The sequence below is a fragment of the Hippopotamus amphibius genome, chromosome 9, assembly GCF_030028045.1.
Source record: "Hippopotamus amphibius kiboko isolate mHipAmp2 chromosome 9, mHipAmp2.hap2, whole genome shotgun sequence".
Classification (NCBI taxonomy): Eukaryota; Metazoa; Chordata; class Mammalia; order Artiodactyla; family Hippopotamidae; genus Hippopotamus; species Hippopotamus amphibius.
Genome location: NC_080194.1, coordinates 24456544 through 24477576, shown reverse-complemented (window position 1 = coordinate 24477576; position 21033 = coordinate 24456544). Strand labels below are relative to the sequence as shown.

Below are 21033 nucleotides of genomic sequence, written 5' to 3'. Positions count from 1 at the left end.
TGTATCCATTTCTTCCAGGTTATCCAATTGATTGGCATATAGTTGCTTGTAGTAGTCTCTCATGATGTTTTGTATTTCTGAGGTGTCCATTGTTACTTCTCCTTTTTCATTTCTAATTCTGTTGATTTGCATCTTCTCCTGCATTTAGTTTTATGTATATAATACCTCAATGAAGTTTGGGGGGAAAATCCCTCCTTTGTTAGCAGAAAAAATCCTTTGTAAATCAGATGTACATCCTTTGATGATTGCAGATTTATTTATTTAATTAGTTATAAGCCTGGTAGCTTACTTTCAGCTTTTTGGAATTATTTCTTTAACTGTTATTTATTTGAAATTGCAAAAGGAGGGGGTGAAAAACGTGCTAATCTTGTGATCAAACATGTGAAAATATCTAATGAATGCTATTGGACAAGGTTAAGTAATTTATGAGTGGAGGATAATTTCAAGTTTTACACAACATACAATATTTTGTTATTCGTAATAATGTTACCGTTATATAGTGCTTGAGGATGGGTACATAGCTTTCACAAATATTTCATCCTCATAATAGATTGTGAAGTAGTTAGGGAAGGCGTCATCTTTCTGTTTTACACACAAACACACAGGCTGAGATTGTTACGTACTTTGGTGAAGATCACTTAGCTGACAAGTGCTGGAGGACCTGGAATTCATAGTAAGAGCTTCTGGCCCTAACTCTCTGTGCACTATGACACACTATTTCCCTTTAAAATATACTTTTGTTGTCTGGTCTGTCTGTCTCCACTGTTCCCCCCCCCCCTTTTTTTTTTTTTTTAAAACAAGGACCCATTAACTTTATTGATATGTATTCTTAATAGAATTCCAGTTTCTTTTCATGCTGTAGCTGTAAACACTGGTTCAGTTGTATTGTTGTATTAACCAGAAACATTCTTGTGGGTTCATGAGGTAACCAAAAAGCAATTACAGTGCCCAGGGAATGAACTTTGAACAAACATACCTTTGGGTTCCATAAAATAATATGAATGGTTGCCAAGAAATTATGTGATTGGACTAGTTTTCAGAATCTGTTTAATATACTAATTTAATTCATTATGACAATTTTCAGACTAAATAAACTTGAAGATACTGTTATACTGATAAAAGGAAAAATCGAAGAAGTTTGTCTTCCTGTAGAAAAAGTGGATGTTATTATATCAGAGTGGATGGTAAGTGTTTGAAGAAAAAACTACTTTTATTAATTTTTTTAAAAGACAATGAATAAAGTAGCAGGTTTTCTGCATTTAATTATATTTGATAAATGGCAGAATGGTAGCATTACTTTAAAAACAGCTATAATCTTTATGATAGTTTATTCTGAAATGGTACTTATTTACTGGCCATTTATAATCTTTTAAAGAAGAGAATAAATTAGCATTTTACTTTTAAAGTCATAATAAAGAATTATTATTTTTCTACTTTCTAGATTTGTAGAGACCTAAATATGTTTGCCTAAAAGGCTACAAGGACTAGTTAAGAATTTACTAAGACTGTTTATGTCAAAATAATGTGATGTTGCCACTGTTTTTGTCATACTTAACATCCTGTCTTTCTGATCTGTTAGGTCATGTAATCAGTGTCCTTTATTACATAAAATAAAATTTATGGGCATTATTAAGATAATAAAATTAAGGTGCATTATATAGCTTTATAATTTGGTTTTGAAACCACATATCAAGACCAGAGTATTTGTTTTAAAGTGTCTGTAAAGTAAAATTAATGGTATTTGTCAACCGATTTGTCTTACTGATATGCTACTTCTTTTAAGACAAGTATATATTATTTCTAGAATACAAAGGTTTTTTTAACCATTTGAAAGTTAAGCTTTTTTTAAAAAAACTGTATTTGATACATGTATTTTCATTAAATGACTATCGAAACTTCTTGAAGAGAATGAGTTCTGCTTTACAATTATCTATAAATTTTGAATAAACATAGAAAATAATAATTCTAGCAAAATAGCACTGATTTCAGGGAGCTTTTGAAATGTTCAGATTTAATGTAGTGGTTTTAGAGACAGTGACAGTCACTGTTGTTGGCAATTCTTTTGCATGTGAAACAGTGTGTTAATTTTTTCATGCTAGGCTTGGCTTTTAATAATTCTTGATCACAGTATCATTATTCTTCTTATACCAAATGCTTTGTATCAGCATTCTGATTTCCCTTATGAATTGAGTGAGAAGGAATGAGTTTAGTTCGTGTAATTAAAAATTCAACATCTTTTAAAGACTACAGAAAAGAGTTTTGGAGAAAGTCCATTTGCGGCGTCAGCTTGGCAACAACTTTAAGTACTTTATACTAAATGTTGGCTGACATAATCCTCATTTTTCTAGGGACCATTTTATTTTTCTTGGAAAATACATCCTTAAAATTACCTCAAATTACACTAGAAGCAAACTAAAAGATAGGCTTTACTAAACTTCCTGTCATCTCAGTTAACTCGCTGGGTTCTTGCCCTGCCTATCAGAATTATCCTTCTGGATAGTGATGTTCCAGGAGTTTTCATTTCAGAACTTGAAACGTGGTCTAGAAGTGTTAATATGCAGTTGAAATCTTAGAGCCAGTTGATATAGTAACAAGTAAAAACTTAGCTAGGTTGAGTGAATTTATGAGATTGTCACAATTATGATGTGAACTTTACTGGAAGGTATGCTGGTCTTGGGCTTATTTGCCCTCAGATCGATTTTACACCCTTCTGCTTTCTTTGCTCTGATGGAGAAGGGCTAATGCTGCAGGCGTTTTTTTCTAGGCTTCTCTGGCAGCTGACTTCTATTGGGTTTGGGGAATCTAATGGGAAACACTAATGGGAGATTCACAGAAGGGAGAAGCCAGGGCATTTCTCTGCTTCTCTTTGCCTCTAGTGGTGTTGCTGACAGAAGCTGTGTCTTTTGTGGCTCCAGTTCCCACTTGTCATAATTCCAGATCCACTGTGTGACCCTGGGCCTGGGCTCTTGTAGCAGTGCTTTTTCATTTTGTTTCTCTAGCCCTTGTGGTTAGACTCTAATGTAAAGGACAGCTTTCATTTTGAAGGATTGATCAGGCATGATCTCTGCCTTGATCATGAAGGCAGTGTCACATAAACAATACTGAGTCATTGGGATCTGAGGTGAAAGGGGTTGGTTGTTTGGAACCAAGGCGCTTTCAGAAACTCTTCAGTAAGGAAAGCAAATACGTGTGTCCAGGAAGTAATAACTAAGAACTTTCTTTCTTCCTCTTCACAAAGGTATAACTTGAGACCATGTATTATCTTATGTCTGCCTTTCCTTGTGAGCATCAGTGAGGTTGGATCCTAGCAGATTGTGTTAAATGTGTTAGGTGGAGCATTAGACACTGTAATTTGTGGCAGTTACTGAGTCATCTTTGTGGCTTGGCAATAACATTTGTAGTATCTTCTTTAAGTAAGTCGCCTCCTAACTCTGGTACTTCTACTAGGATTTCCGAGCTCAGAAGCTAGAAAATTCTAATTACATAATTAAACAAGGAGCAGGTATGCTTCCTAAAATATATTCAACATTTTTTCAGATATTGCTACTTTGGCTTAAACAGTGGACAAGTGGCAAATAACTGACTATTCTAAGTTTATTTTAAGGCCACATTTTCATGAACCAGTATTTTAAAATTAAAATATCTTTCATAGAATCCTCTGTCTTTGAAAGATTTTTTTTTTTTTTTACATACAGCAGTAAGGATGCAAAAATCTAGAATAATCCAAATTTAAGCTATAGCATAGATATTTTTTCTCTTTTTAAAAGTATTTTCAACAAGGAAGGACCAAAAACAGAAAATACCCTGTAGAATCGTACACAGATGTTTGATGGACTTGTAATCCAATATAGCGTTGTAGGCATCATATATTGCAAAGATGTACATCTGTTTTCTTCTACTATGGTCCACTAACTGTTCCATGGCTTAATCTAAATATGTTTTTTGTCTACAGCTGTTCATGAACTTTGCTTTTATTTTTGGAAGGTGTTCTTAGATTAGAATGTAATTTTAAAAGCCAAATCATTGCTGTTAGCGTGTCAGTTAATAAACTGTCACATGCCTTTTACATGTATGTATTTCCACATTTAGGCTTACATTTAATTTTACATTTTCATTTTTATTGAATGAAATAAATGAAATGAATGAAAGTTCTATTTGATAAAAATTGAATGAAAGTTCTATTTGATAAAAATTGTTATCAGTTAAATAGAAACAGTTTAATTTCTATAGAATGTTAATTTTCATGCCTATGAGTATCTGTTCCCATTTTTTACATTTCACTGTACAGGTAGAGCCATTCTTTATGACTTCTCATTTCTGATCGCCTAATAAAACTGTTCAAAGTAAGCTTGTGCTGTGAACCAGTAAAGCTAGATTGACTCATTTGTTGTTGCTGTTTTCCATCTAGTTTTCAGCATGATCTCCTTACAAACAGATAGATAAGATCCTGGCATTGCATGATACAGGTGCCAGAGATGATTCTTATTTGGACATGTTATTTTCTGTCATCAGGACCATCACCAAAATTATACATTAGGTGAACTTTAAGCTACATTGTCATGATCACTTATAATGTACATTCAGATTGTCTAAAGTCCCTTGTAATTTTTCTATCTAGGCTTGCTTTTCACAGAAGTGACCTAAAATTTTGTCAGCTTTCCCTTCCCATTTTTACCAGCATAAATGTGTCTGTGTAATGTGCATGCATGTTCATGCCCAGGCCCACACCCACAATGATGGGGTATCCTTTGTTCATATTTAATATTGTTTATTGTTGGTTAAATAGCTTTTCAGGATTTTATAGCTTTTATAACTTAGAAACATGACTTCTGATTTGGTTTATCAACAGTTCAGAAACTGGGCCATGAAGCCTGTCATAGGTCACATTTTCAACTGGTGGATGTCGTAATGTCTTCGTTGTTTTTAGTTTGATATGGCAGTGAAGCCATGCCATTTCAGGCAACTGCCGTGAGGATGAGGTGGCCTTCCCTGATCTTTCTTGCCTTAAATGATATAATAATAATTATGTAGGTAGTTTAGTAAATTAGATAAGTTGAATTAATCTTAGAGTTAGGGAAAATATAGGAAACTAATTAACAACACAAATTTTCATTTGTATAGGTGCATTTTTGCCTTTCCTGTCCATAACAAAAAATAATTTTTATAACCTGAATTTAAGGATTTTTTTAAACTCTTCTATTTTTCCTCTTGTATATTTATTACTCTGAAAATTTTAAGCAAAATAAAATCATATATGTCTAGTATGTATTGTTTTGTCTACTTAAAAGTAGACATAATCTCATGTCCAGTGGTTCAAGATAAGGAAATGTAAGACATACCTTTCCCTCAATTCTATACCTCTTGCCATTTTTTTCCCTTGCTTTTCTTATTTTTCTGTTGTCCCATCAGAGAAAAAGACATCTTTTTACTGCCAGATTTTTGATATTTTTTAAAATCAATAAATAAAAATAAAATATAGCAAGTAATAAAATATAGCAAATAATAAAAAACAGCAAAGGTTAAAAATCAAAAATAAAGTACAGTGTTACATAAGATTAACTGTAAAAAAAAATGTTTTGACAGCAAAGATCACTGTTTTAATGTCTTTTGTTTCTATTCCTTAAGTCATGTTATTATTGGTATGTTTTTGGCAGAAATAGTCTGCCCCTTAATGGAAGATAACTGATGATTAATGAGAGCAAAATATATGTTAGCAAATTGCCTTATTTCTTTTAATGTGTTTTTCCTTCCCTGTCTGGCAAACTGCTAGTAGTTCTGGAACTCTCATCTCAGACATCGTGTCACTCATGCAGCTTTCCCTTTTTGCCCCTTCATCACATATAAAATCTCTTTTCCCCTCTCTTTGGCAGTTTAGTTTATGCTTCTATACATATACATATACACACTGTAAAAGTGTATTAGAATTAATTATTCATGTACCTTTTTTCATTCTTTAAGACTGGGAACCAGCATTTCCTTGGTATGGTCATATTCTACCAAAGGGATGATGGGGGAATATATATCATAAGAGAACTTTCCCAGAGAGAAATTCACTGGCCACAGACATGATCTTATGTATAATTTTCTGTACATCACAGGAAGGCAAGGATGTAGCATATGACAGAGTTAAGAATATTGCTTCAGAGTCAGACCACCTGAATTCTTGGCCCTATTTTGCTGCACCAAAGGTTTGTTACCTTGGGCATGTTACTGAACCTTTCTGGGCCTCACTTCCCTTCTGTATAAAATGAAGATAACAGTAGTACCCACTTCACAGGATTTTTGTGAGGATTAAATGAATCAATACATGTAAATTTCATAGAACATTCTGGCACATAATAAGATCTCAGTAATTAGCCATTCAGTTTTGAAAGCTGTACAATCTTTTAAGCACTCTGTAACTAGTGAATGAGCTACTTGAGTAGGTTATTCAGTAAATAAAAGTTGGGAATGAAAATATTCGTGAAATAAAGAATATTAATACTTGAGGGAAGAATATTCTTGGGGTTCCTGCCTTGGCTTATGAGCCCTTTGTAAAAGCAGAAGACCCTCTGTTTCCATGGCTAGCATTTACTAAGTTACTCTGCCTATGATGAGTGCAAAGAAGTATGAAAATCAGCTGATGGATGTGGATTATTGGGGTTGGGGATATTTTGTATATTTTTCTTCATATTAATTAAAATGTATGTATGTTTCAAGAAAAATCCTCAGTTTGCTGCTCTGTAAACAAATTTTAGGCAGTACTGATAATACCTAATTACTTTACATGAAATATAAAATACACATTCAATAAGAATTTGAGTACTATAAATATTAACAGAGAGAGAGTTACCATATTTGAACACTGAAAGGAAGATTGTGGTTTGTAAGCATATTTTTCATAAATGTGCTGACATCTGAATTAAGAATAAAATGAAAACAGAGAGAGTAAAAGTGTAATTAAGAATAGACGTCTTATGTATAATTACTTCAGTTTTATAATCTTTACATTTTTTCTTAACTGCACTCTTAACCACTCCCCAGCCTCTCCTTTATTTACTCTTAATATTTGTTTAAATTAAAATTCAGATCACACTCTGCAGCCATTTTATTTCTTACTCTAGAGAGGAAACTGTTTTGTAATAGTGGGCTGTTGGTAGCTGTAGGGAAAATTTAACCCTTGAGAAATTCTTTAAATGGATCTCCGGCTATTTTATATTACAGATACATTTTTAAAAATGTAGTAATACGTATTATATTCAAATGTGTGCTATTTTTTTTTCTGTGCTTGAGACCAAATTTAAGTGAAAATGTTTAGTCCTTTAAGGGAAGTTGTTTATATTGAAACAGTTACGTGTTGTGGGTAAGTTTTTGCTTTTGAAATATAATACTTTAGATGTTTTATATCTCTTATCAGATTTCTGGAAGTTGCATTTGCCAAGAGATTCAGTGCATCATATGTGATCGATGCAATTAGATTCATTTGCTTTTTGGCTCTCCGTAATTCCCTTTGCCATGATGTTGCATTCTAGTTGTGCTTACGTCCTATATGCATTACTTTTCTATAAAAAAAATCATTTTGCTCAATGAAGTGTAGTTTAATTATAAAGATAAAGGGTGTAAGTTATTCAGGAGTATGTATCAACTGTCCTTACAAAACTCTTCAGTATATTAGCCAGAGAACATGAAATATGTGTTAATTTTGATTTCAAACTCTAAAATTGTATAGCAATCAAAAAAAATTTTTTTTAGTAATACTGTTTACCTCTACCTGGGAGTGGAAGTAAGCTCCTAAATTTTAAGTTTGCATTCGCAGACAGATGGGCATTCAGTACAAACTCAGATTGTTTAATGTAACTCAGTTGGCTCCATTGTAATTACTATAATAATTAGTATGAAGTGGTTCTACCTAAGAATTATCCTGGGACAGACAGTTGATTCACAAGCCTTGAGTAATCATTTAAATGCCACCAATTTGTAATAAATAATACCTGCTCCAGTGTCCTACAACCTGGATTTAGAGAACCTCCAGTCATGTGTTTAAGAAATAACAAATTATATCTGTGTGAAAATTCAAGGGGGGGCATTATTAGCATATTTATTGAGTGAAATACAAAATTCTCACAGATTTTTAGGATAAAACACCTGCCTTCATATTTTTTTGAGCCCTTACAGAGCTGATTTTAGTAAGGTACTCCCTAATTCCTTAGGAATTCCAATTCATTCTCTTTAGCCATTAGAAGTACTTCAAGGGACAGGTTTAAGAAGCCATGACTTACACAGTTTTTTGAAACTGATTTAATGGACTTCATGGAGAAAATTGTTCTCAATTTTTCCTCCCTTTGAGCATAGACCTTTCATACTATCTTTAACAGATCCTCCAAATTGACAAAATTCAGAGACAGGACTCTAAAGTAATTATTTATTTAGGTGAAATGAAAATTTTAGCTGGAGTTAGTTACATTAAATGTTCATCTGTTCTTATGAACAAGTTCTTGACCTCTCAATGGATTACTTGTTTTGAGTAAATTTTTCAATGGTGGGTATACATTGATTTGGTTGGTTCCGTTTTCACTCTCTTTTCTCTATCCCTTTTTAGTACTTATATTTATTTGGGGATACCTAATTTAAAGTCAGGACTATAGCTTTGAAGTTGAATGAATGTGAGGTTAGCTGACCTTTTCATGAATTCAGTCTTCAACCTTATTTTTATTAATTTGTGCTTCTATCCAATAAAAGGAAGAATATATCCGAGGCCTAATCTGTTCCCTTAATGAAATTCCTGTTTCATTAGGAAATTACATGTGATTTGTCTTGATCAGTTTTGCTAAGGCTTTATCATTTGTTACTCTTTTCAAAGACCCCAAATTTTGGCTTTGTTGACTTTTTTTCTATCATACATTTGTTTTCTATTGCATTTATTTCTGACTTTAATCTTTATTATTTCCCTCTACTCTTTTAGAGTTTGATTTACTGCTTTTATTCTAGCTTCTTTAAATTGAAGCTTAGATCATTGATTTTCAGAGTTTCATCTTCTAATATTTTGCATTTGAGTCTTATATTTCTAAGTACTGATTTAAGTGATTTTTAAAAATATTTCTAAGTATCACTGTATTCTGAAATGCTGTTATTAAAAGAAAAACCCAAATGCTACCATATTTTAGAATTAACCTACCATTAAAAAAACAGAGGCACTGGTACTTGTTATCTGTGTTAAGGCTGACTAGGTGCTCTAAGGGACCCTCTTAATTGTGGAACCACAAAACTCCTGAAGAATATACATTTTATGGGTTTTTTTCTTCTTATTATGGAAGTCAGTTTTGCTGTTATTTTCTCTTTTCTGGTTCAGTTCTGTTGTGACTATATTGTTAAAAAGAGAAAGAACACAATTTTAAATAAATTTTATTTTATTAAATAAACATTAAACCAGAATATGATGTGCATCACTGGCAATCTGCTAAGAGATACAAAGACAGAAAGAAATCTCACCCTTTTTATAGCCAAGCAGATACAACTCATTGCATATATGTTCTCAAGATAAACAGTATTATTGTGACTGTTTTTAATTGCCAATTTTTGCTCATTTCTTTATGTAATTTGGGAGGGAAATTCTAGAGTGCAGTTATATATAAATATTTAGGAACTAAAAAAAAAGAACAGTTTTAAATGAGTTTACAGCTCATTTTGGCATTGTCTTCTATGAAATTTCTGTTCTTTTAATTATCATTGTATTTGGGATGTTTGTCTTTTTATTATTTTTCTGAAAGAGTTTCTTATTTATTCTAGTTACCAGGCTGTTACTAGGGCTATTCTAATATCTTTTGCTTCTGCTTGTTTCTGGGCACATAATAGAATTTATCCTTCTGTCTCTTTTGAAGTTAGACGTGGCCCTGTGACTTGCCTGCCTCCCTGAGTGATTATAATAAGCAGTGCCTCTTGTCAGCCTGTAATACCAGAAATAAATCTTTTTTTGTTTTAGGTGATTATTTGGGTGTTGTTTGTTAATACAGGGTAGCCTACCTTGTCTTGAGAGATACATTATTCTCTATCAGTTATGTTTGTTGGCAGTGTGTGGCTTGTCGGTTCACTGTTTTTTGATATGATTTGATGAATAGACATTCTTAATTTTTGTGTGTCAAATTTATCAAACTTCTTTATGGTTTGAGTTTTTTGTATCTTGGTTAATAAACCTTTCTAGAATTACCATTGTATGTTTATTAAACTTCTCCATCTTCCATGCCTCTTCACTTTTCTTATTTTCTAATGTTTTGGCTTTCTGGACTGCACTCTGAATAATTTTTTCAGTTCAGTCCACCAATTCTTTCTGAAGTTACTTTTAATAATCTGTTAAACTTATCCATTGTTTTTTATTTCCTTTTTTTTAAACTTCTAGGTTTTTTTTTTTAATTGAAGTGTAGTTGATTTACAATATTGTGTTAGTTGCAGGTGTACAGCAAGTGATTCAGGATTTTTGCAGATTATATTGTTATAGGTTATTATAAAGTAATGGGTATAATTCATGTGCTCTGTAGTATATCCTTGTTGCTTATTCTGTTTGATACATAGTAGTTTGTATGTTAATCCCATACCTCTAATTTGTCCTTCCCCTTTCCCTGTCCACTTTGGTAATCACAAGTTTGTTTTCTATATCTGTGTGTCTGTTTCTGTTTTGCATAAATCTTCATTCCTGTTATTTTTTAGATTCCACATATAAATGATATTGTATAGTATTTGTCTTTGATTTATTTCACTAAGCATGAAATTCTCTAGGTCCATCCAACATTGCTGCAAATAGTAGTATTCATTAATTTATGGCTGAGTAATATTCCTCTGTGTGTGTGTGTGTGTATCACATATTCTTAAGCCAGTCATTTCGTGATGGGCACTTGGATTGCTTCCATGTCTTAACTATTATAAATAGTGCTTCTGTGAACATTGGGGTGCATATATCTTTTTGAATTAGTGTTTTTGTTTTTTCTGGATATATACCCAGGAGTGGAATTGCTTGGGTCATATTATAGCTCTATTTTTAGTCTTTTAAGGGACCTCTGTACTGTTCTCCACAGTGGCTGCACCAGTTTACGTTCCCACCAACAGTGCATGAGTGTGCTTTTCTCCACATCCTCTCTAACATTTGTTATTTGTAGCCTTTTTCATGATAGCCATTCTGACAGGTGTGAGTGATATCTCATTGTGGTTTTAATTCACATTTCTTTAATAATTAGCAATATTGAACATCTTTTCATGTACCTGTTAGTCATCTGTATGTCGTCTTTGGAAAAATGTCTGTTCAAGTCTTCTGCCCATTTTTTAATTGGATTGTTTTTGTTTTTTGTTTTTGTTTTTTTTTTTAATATTCTTTGGTTCTAAAGTTTTGTTTGTTATTATCTTCAAGCCTCTTTTAATTATGAATCATGAACATTCTTATTTTATATTTTGTGTTTTTAATTACAGTATCTCATTTTTGCAGGTCTGCTTTGCAACTTTTGTTTCTATTGGCTCTCATTCATGGTGTTTGGTTCTTGTTTGAGTGTTTAGTACTATTTGATGTTGCGCTGTGTATTTTCCAGGGAACTTTATGTGTAGAAAATCCTTTGATGCCTGGGTAAACAATTTACTGGAGAAACTTTTCGATGTTAAAAATATTGAATGAATGTTTTAATGAGTCTGATGTACCCATCACCCAACTGAACAGTTATCACCACTTTGCCATTTTTGTTTTATCTGTCTCCACACTGGTTTTTTGCTCTTACTGATAAGGACTTCTAAAAATGTATGTTCATTATACATTCATTGTTAAGCCAAACAAAATTATTGATGTAGTCACAATTCTATATTTAAAAATTTCTTACTATTTCGCCTGTGTTCACATTTCCCTAATTGTTTCATGAATTTTATTTTATTTACATTTGATTTGAGTCAGGGTCTGGGTTACGTATTGCATTTGATTAATTTGTTTCGTAAATCTTTAGTTAAGCTTTTTGTTTTGAGATAATTGTAGATTATCACATGTAATTGTAAAAGATTATACAGAGGTTCCTTGTACTCTTTATCCAGTTTCTGTCAATAATGACATCTTGAAAAACTGTCATGCAGTGGCACAACCAGGATACTGATATTGATATCACTGATGTACAGAACAGTTCCATCACTACAAGAGCCCTCCTGTTGTCATTTTATGGCCATGCGCACCTCCCTTGTCCAATCCCAGCCTTGACCTGTGGCAACCACTAATCTTTTCTTTCTGTCATTTTGTCATTTCAAGAATGCTGTGTAAATGGAATCATACAGTATGTGACCTTTTGGGATTGGCTTTTTTCAGTTAACATAATTCCCTGAAAATTCATCCAAATTATGGCACATGTCAAGAGTGTGTTCCTTATTTCTGAGTATTATTCGATGGTATGGATGTACCACAGTTGGTTTAACCATCTGTCTTTTGAAAGACATCCAGCTTGGGGCTATTACAAATAAAGCTGTATGAATATTTGTGTATAGGTTTTTGTGAACAAAAGTTTTCCTTTCTTTCAGATAAGTGCCCAAAAGTATAATTGCTAGTCATGTAGTAATTGTATGTTTAGTTCTAAAAGAAACTGTCAAATATTTTCCAGAGGGGCTGTACTATTTTATATTCCTACTAGCAACATATAGGTGATCCAGTTTCTCCATATCCTTGCCAGCATCTCCTGTTGTTGCTACTCTGATAGATATGTAGTGATAATCTCATTGTGCTTTTAATTTGCACTTCCCTGATGGCCTATGATGTGAAATATCTATTCATATATTTATTTGCTGTGTATCTCCTCTTCAGTGAAATGTGTGTTTCTGTCTTTTATTCGTTTTCTAATTGGATTGTTTTTTCGGTGTTTGATAGTTCTTTTTAGTAGTACTTTATTGGATATGTAGTTTGCAAATATTTTCTCCCACTTTGTAACTAGTCCTCTTAATGGAATTGTTTGCACAGCAAAAGTTTTTAATACAGTTTATCAGTTTTTATTTTTATGCATCACGCTCTTGGTATCAAGTCTAAAATCTCTTCTTCTATAGATTCATCTTTCTCTCTTTTTTTTAAATGCCATTCTTGAAGAAGCTGGACCATTTGTCCTGTAGAATTTTCCACATTCTGGATTTTGATGATTACATCCTCATGGTGTCATAACATGTTTTTCTATGCCTTGTGTTTCTTGTAAGCTTGAAATACAAGGTTGAGAAACAGAGGATTAACAAATTCAAGGGGTTTTCCCCCACCAGAATACTTCCTGTGTGGTTGTGGTTAGTTTCTATTGCATTGAGTCAGCGGACTCTTAGTATCTGGCTGTCTCAATTATGTTGAGATTAATCGTTGCTTTTGGAGTTGTCAGCCTAATCTTCTTATTATAAAGTTCCCTGTCAGCCTTTGACTTAAAGATTTTAGAATTCACTGAAAATGATTTCTTAGATTCATTATTTCATTAGAAGTTATAAAATTGTGATATTCTAATTATATCATTCTTTATTTGTTAGCTGAAGTTATTCCTTAGTACTTTCATCAAATATTTGGTTATGAATTATGGTTTATATAGGAAAAAGAGGATAAATGCTGGATATTTTCTACTTACCATTTTCAGAATAATGAATTGTTTCTCTAGCATTTTTTAAAGGGATTTTTTTGGTTTTTATTGTCATTGTGAACTCATGAATTTTTAACATTTGATGTATTTTGAACCATTGTAATTAATATTTTTGGTGTACCAGTTGGCCTATTTTTAGCTAATGACAGACATTTGAACTTGCCTCTTATATCCCTTTAACAATTCCTAGTTGTCCTCAACATAATAATGAAAAACAAAAAATATAAGTGTGTTTATGTTTCAGATTATACTTTCTGGTGCTATAAGATATTTTATAGTCATTTTATACTGCCTAAACTTGGAATCAATGAATCCTGGTTTCTTTCATTGGAGGATGGTATATAGAGATCACAGTCTGAGTTCTAGAAGTGCTCATTGCTACTGGACTGCCATTGGCTGTATGTTGGTCTTAGTGGACAGATATAGCTATTTTTGTAATATTAAAAAAATTATGAGTTTACACTGATATTTCCAATTTAAGATTATGGAATTTTTACTTAGAGTCTTTAATTTTGTACTGTATCTCTTCTATGCAGAAAATCTTGATTCTTAAAATAATAATTGCTTATTTGCTTTATCATATAATATACCTATAGTAGTTTCAAAAATTTTATATCAATTTTATGACTAACAATAAGTTTTGTAATGCCGTTTATGATTTCTTTATATTTTCTTTTGTCCTAGAATATATCTCATGAGAAATACACAGTCTAAATACTGTGTTTTAAAGTTACTTGAAGTAATTATTCTCCTCTGGTTATGTAACCAACTCGACATAAAATCAAATTTATTTCCTTTTTATTCAACTGGGGGGAATTGCTTCTTTTTCTTTTTTTAGTTTAATTTTGTTTTAATTACAAAAAAATTATGTGTCTCCATTCCTTTTGTCCCTTAGTGAATAGATAACATTTTTAAATGCTTTTGGTTTACTAAAAAAATATTGGATATGTATATATTTGTATTTTCACCCCGTGTTATGCAGAGTTAACCTGTTCTATGCATTGTTCTATGCTTTGCTTTTTAAATTTAAAATTTTATCTTGGCCATCACTCATTATCATTATAGAGAGATACTCCTCATTCCTTTCTATGGCTATATATTACTCCATTGTATACATAAATATAATGTATGTAACTAACACTCATTTAAATTTCTGTCATTCTTTTGCTGTAATAACTGATAGTAACTGTATTGAATATTCTTGTACTTATTTCATTTCATATTCCTGGAAGTGGGATTGATGGGTCAAAGGGTTCATGCACATGCAGTCATAACAGTTTTTGCCAAATTCTCCTCAGCACTTACCTTACCATTCTGCTTTCTTACCAACAGGTAGTATGAGAATACCTGTTTCTTCATGGTTTTAACAACAGAGTATGTTGCAGAATCACTTAAATTATTGAGGTTTTTCCTGCCACCTGGACATTGTAAATTAGGGTTGTAAATTTGCACAAGGACTGGCTTATGTTAAGAATTATTGGAGGTGGGGTGGGGGGTGAGGAGGAAGTATGTGTTTGACCACCCAGCTCCAAGGTTCTAAACTGGGTTGTCGGGAGGGAGCGGGGTGGCAGCAGGTGAGATTTTAAGTTTACATTTACTCTGTAAATATATTTGGTTGTCTCTGCTTTGTTGTTTGGGACAGTTTCCTCTTATATTCCTCACTTTGGCTGAACCATGGGTTTTATCTCCTGTTTTCCCATGTTTGTTTACTAGCTTTAGCAAATGGCTCTCAACATGAAAGCCAGCTTACTGATGCATCTAACTAGATACTCTTTTTTTTCTTCCTTCTGGTGTATATGTTGTACTTAGAGGATCAGGGGCTCCCAAATGCATTGGTGCAGGAAATGGAATGAGATCTTGTTCTTCAAGCCCTAAATCATACTGTTAATAGAGTTCATCTTTTCTGTAACCTCAAATATCTTTAATTTATGAGTTTTGTAGGACCACCACGTTATATATAAGTGTAACTTAATTAGTTCTCTTTAATAGAAGTGCTAGTAACTGGCACAACAGTGTAAAGCAATTATATTCCAATGAAAAGCTTAAAAAAAAAGCAAGTTTTTAGCAAGTAATTTAGTTGTATTTTTAAGAGTAGAATTTCCAGTTATAGTTAATGATTTTTTTCAATCATGGTACAGGATTGGAATATTGTTTTGGAAATACAGATGTATCTTTCTCCAAAGAAGACATACAAATGGCTGACAGGCACCTGAAATGGTACTCAATATTGCTAATTATTTTAACAAATGCAAATCAGAACTACAGTGAGGTATCACCTCACACTGATCAGAATGGCCGTCATTAAAAAGTCTACAAATAATAAATGCTGGAGAGGGTGTGGAGAAAAAGGAACCCTCCTACACTGTTAGTGGGAATGTAAATTGGCACAGCCACTGTGGAGAACAGTATGAAAATTCCTTAAAAACTAAAAATAGAATTGCCATATGATCCAACAGTTCCACTCCTGGACATATATCTGGAGAAAACTAATTCCAGCAGCACTGTTTATAATAGCCAAAACATGGAAGAAACCTAAAGGTCCATCAACAGATGAATGGATAAAGAAGATGTAGTGTGTGTATATATATATATATATATATATATGTATATATATACACAATGGAATATTAGTCATAAAAAAGAATGAGATAATGCCATTTGCAGCAACATGGATGGACCTAGAGATGGTCATACTAACTGAAGTAAGTCAGAGAAAGACAAATATCATGTGATCACTTACATGTGGAATCTAAAAAAAGGATACAAACGAACTTATTTACAAAACAGAAATAGACTCAACAGACATAGAAAACAAATTTATGGTTACCAATGGGGAATGGGGGAGTGATAAATTGGGAGTTTGGGATTAACATATACACACTACTATATACAATATAAATATGTATATAACAAGGACCTATTTTGTTACACAGGAAACTATATTCAGTATCTTCTAATAACCTATAAGGGAAAAGAATCTGAAAAGAATATACATGCATGTATAAATAACTGAATCACTTTGCTGTGCACCTGAAACTAACACAACTTTGTAAATCAGCTATACTTCAAAAAATAAAATAAGAGCAGGAAGGAAGTAAGGGAAGAGGGGATGGATCAAAGTATTTTTACCTCATCGCCCCATAGATTTGCCAACACTGGATATTGCATAATTTTTTTTAATTTTGCCAGTCTGGTAGTCATTTGGTAGTCTCCTTGTGTTTGAATCGCTAATGAGGTTCATCATCTCTGCATATAGTTATTGGTGATTTCCTGGCTCGTGAAGTAACTACATATAATTTTTTTTGCCCATTTTTCTTTTGGATGGACTGCATTTTTCTTGCTTATAAATGTGTGTGTGTGTGTGTGTGTGTGTTATATTTTCAAACTCTGTGACTTATTTTTCTTTTGATGCCTTTTGATGAACAGCGGTTCTAAATTTTAATGCAAATTTATTAGTCCTTTTCTAACATGGATGTGTATATATAACTTCATACCTACTCATGTAGTTCTTTTTGTTTTGTTTTTTAAATTTTTTTATTTTTTATTTATTTATTTATTTTATTGGCTGTGTTGGGTCTTCATTGCTGCACATGGGCTTTCTCTAGTTGCGGCGAGCAGGGGATACTTTTCCTTGTGGTGCTCAGGCTTCTCATTGCGGTGGCCTCTCTTGTTGCAGAGCACGGGCTCCAGGCGCATGGGCTTCAGTAGTTGCGGCACATGGGCTCAATAGTTGCGGCTCACGGGCTCTAGAGCACAGGCTCAATAGTTGTGGCGCACGGGCTTAGTTGCTCCGCGGCATGTGGTATCTTCCTGGGGCAGGGAGCGAACCTGTGTCCCCTGCATTGGCAGGCGGATTCTTACCCACTGCGCCACCTAGGAAGTCCCACTCATGTAGTTCTGTAGTAAAAATTGTCATAGTCTTTCTGTGGGGCAGTTCGATGACAGATAAAAAATTTTAAATGTGCATATCCTTTAATCTAGAAATTTAACCAAGTACATAAAACATTGAACAAAGATGTCTGTGTTCATGTTCAAAGCAACATTGTTTTTTACCCGTTTAATGGCAAATGAATGCAAAGGATACAGATATTCTTGTTGCTTGATGTCATCAGCTGCCTTGCGTTTTTGCAGGTGTGTGAGTGTAATGTAATCTGTCTCTGTTCCTGTAGAGTTAATAGTAAGGAAAGTACCTTACACAGAAGTGTTTTACATAATTACTTTAAAATTTTCATGTAACTTCCTTATTGTATTTGTGATAAATAAAATGGTTAGCATTGGCACATTTTAAGATGAGAGAGTCAAGTCACAGTCTTGGGAATCACTGAAAAAACTCTGCAATTTAGATGTTCAGTGTCTAAGGCCATTATAATAGTGATGTAAATAAAGGTTCTTTTACATCCTTTAAATCTTCCAAGATCAGACAAGATTGGGCACATCCTGTAAAATCTTAAGTTTGGTACATTTCTGGCAGAGAGCACTGTAGATTAGGAGAAAATGCTTATCTAATTATTTTTGTGATATCTCTAGAGCAGTGATTCTCAACGGTGGAGGGAGTGTGTCCAGTTTTGCCCCCGGGATATATGGGCAATGGGAAATGTCTTGGAAACATTTTAGGTTACAACAGGTCGGGAGAAATAGGAACTGGGGGAGAGTGCTGCTAAATCTCCTACAATGGACAGAACAGCCCCTACAAGAAAGTATTATCTGGCCCAAAATGTCAGTAGTGCCAAGGTTGAGAAACCCTGTTTTAGTTCTTATTTCTATGCATTGGTAATAACTCATACTTCAACTTAGATGATATTATAAAGGCCATCTGACCTAGTCTGAGACATCAAGGAAGGTTTTCCTTAAAAGGTGACATCATGACAGTATACTTTGTCACATGCATGTACAATTGAAGCTTCCTAACCAACCTGCTTTTCATTCACCAAATTAATCTTGTTTTGCATTCTTTCTATGTATCACCTGCTAGAGTCCTATGGCTACCTGAATACTTAGGCTAATAAGGTACCTCTAGTGTGCTGCTCATCTTCTGCTCCTGTCAGTTGGATTATATGTTTACCAAGAGCTTACTGTATATGTTTGCTTACTTATTTATGAAGAACCAGTTAATATTAGCATAAACTATTGAACAATATTATAAGAAAAAACTGTAAAATAAAGCACTAAAACAATTGTGAAGGACTAGGAGTGAGGGTGGGAATTATAGGATTCAAGAATTTTCCAGTTGGCAAGTGGATATTGGTAATATTGGTAAACAAATTTACATTTGTATGTTTTTACTCAAAAAGTATTGTTTTCAGTTAACTGACTGCTAGTCCCAGTCACATTGGATAAAATTCTGTCTATAATAAATCTTATAGAAGTACGAGGAGTACTGAAAAAAATGTCATCAAATATTTATTATGCTTCAGAAATGTACTAAGAATTCAAGATTAGATTTCATAGGTTTGTTTATTTGTCGAAAGTAATCTTTAAATATTTGAAAAGAAATCTTTATTTTTTATCTTTAAATAAATCCAGATTATTGATTGTCACTAGACTTTCTACACATTAACTCTTCCTTTTATTGTTGCCTTCCCCTTGCCTCACTTATTTAAATAGTTAATTCTACCTACGGGTGTATCAATAATTCAGTTATTTGAACTGGAAAAAAGAATTAGGCAAGAGAAGCACCTTATTCTGAAGGTATCACAAGTTTCTTTTATCATTAATTTATCTATTCCAAGAAGATATTATGAGCAGGCATTTTGAAATAAGGTTCCTATTTCAGTGAATAATTTTAATGATTCTTCTAGTTCCAGATTTGATCCAGTTTGTTCCTTTTGTAGTCATTAATTTTTGAAGTGTAAATGCAGATTTTAATTTTAAAAAGTGAATGTCAATTTGGGAAGAAGAGTGCCCCATGAGCATCATGGGAGAAAGTATTTGGGTATAATTCTCTTCCAGATGGCACCCCTACAGGTGAGGCAGCAGCCTGTGAAATTACAGTCTGAATTACACTGCAGATGAGCAGGGCATTTGGAGCAAAGCATTCTGATATCAGTAATAAATGACTTGGTTCAGAACCAAGGAAAATTCCCAGGAAATTAAAGCCTGTTCTATCACATAGGGAGCCTATAGTAAAATGAAGTTTAGCAAAGTGGAAAGTTGAGAGAAAGGACAATAACCACAAGCAATCCATATATAAATCTTTTTATCTGCTAATATTTTTAACTAGACATTTTAATTTATCTCACAGATGTTAAGTTTTGTTTCTACATATATTCTAGTATATTCATTGATTTTCTAAAGTAATATTTTTCACAGTGAATGGTGGCTAAACAGCCACTTGCCAACTAAGCTTTCACTCGGAAATATTATTAATGAGATACCTGTATTGTAAGTCCTAATCTTGTTTAATATGCTGTATGGGAATTTTTTATTTCAGAGCACCTGAGTCCTTAATTACAAATGTAATATAATACAAATACCAAGGCTTATTTTGAATCAGGTAAATCAATTTAAGAAGCAACATAGAATAGTTATTCAGAACTTGACCTCTGTAGTCAGATAGACCAAGGTTCAAATTCTGAATTGTTAACTGTTTCGGTGACTATGAGCAGTTTTTTTTTTTTGTCTTATGGTTTTAGGTTATTTAACATTTCTAAGCCTGATTTCCTCATTTGTTAAATGGAAATAACAATAATGTGCTTTAGGGAAGAATGAAATAAGATATTCCATAAAAAAGCACTTAATACTATGAACTTTGACAATTTTCATGACTATTATTATTCGAGAATTTTAATTTTAGAAAGCAAAACAGCAATTTAAAATAACCGATTTTAAGTGCTGTGATAGAGTACAAAGCAGGATAAAGAGACGGAGCTTGGTGGGGAAAAAAGAAGATATTTTATGTGGAAACATCAGGAAAATCCCTTTGGAGGTAATAGTTGAGCAGATATCTGGATACTAAGTGAAAAATGACAAGTAAAATTGTCAGTCTTCATTGAGTATTAAATAATGTGGCTTGGGAATTCCCTCGTGGTCCAGTGGTTAGGACTCAGCGCTTTCACTGCTGGGACCCAGGTTCAATCCCTGGTAGGGGAACTAAGATCCTACAAGCCCCCCGACAGGGCCAAAATCATAATCATAATCATAATCACAATGTGGCATGTTTAGTAGGTAGACTTATTATGAGTATGTGTAATCTATTCTTGTTTTGAAGCAATGCTTTTCTACTGATTTGCTAGTTTAGATATTCTTTAACCTAAAGTTTAGAAACTGCTTTGACAGAATAGAAGTCTTGTCAAATACAAGAAATATCTGGCTATGGAATTGAGAAGTTATTATCAGAAATAGGTATAAAGTATTATTTTTAAATTGTACACCAATGAAGAGAGAGAAAGGATGGGAAAAAATGGATTAGGAAAAGATGAAAGAAGAAGGACTTGCTTTAGCCTTC

General features: G+C 33.0%; 1 protein-coding gene across 7 annotated transcripts in view; it reads left to right on the top strand.

Annotated features, from left to right (window-relative positions):
• Window positions 1-21033, top strand: part of PRMT3 (protein arginine methyltransferase 3) — a 134286-nt gene that overhangs the window by 52972 nt on the left and 60281 nt on the right. For all 7 annotated transcript variants that reach the window (XR_009055540.1, XM_057749758.1, XM_057749754.1 and 4 more), the window contains one exon: window positions 1085-1184. Coding sequence is in view for 6 of the 7 variants with exons in the window: in XM_057749758.1 (XP_057605741.1) it covers window positions 1085-1184 (100 nt within the window). In the remaining variant the exon portion in view is untranslated. The remainder of the gene's footprint in view (window positions 1-1084; window positions 1185-21033) is intronic.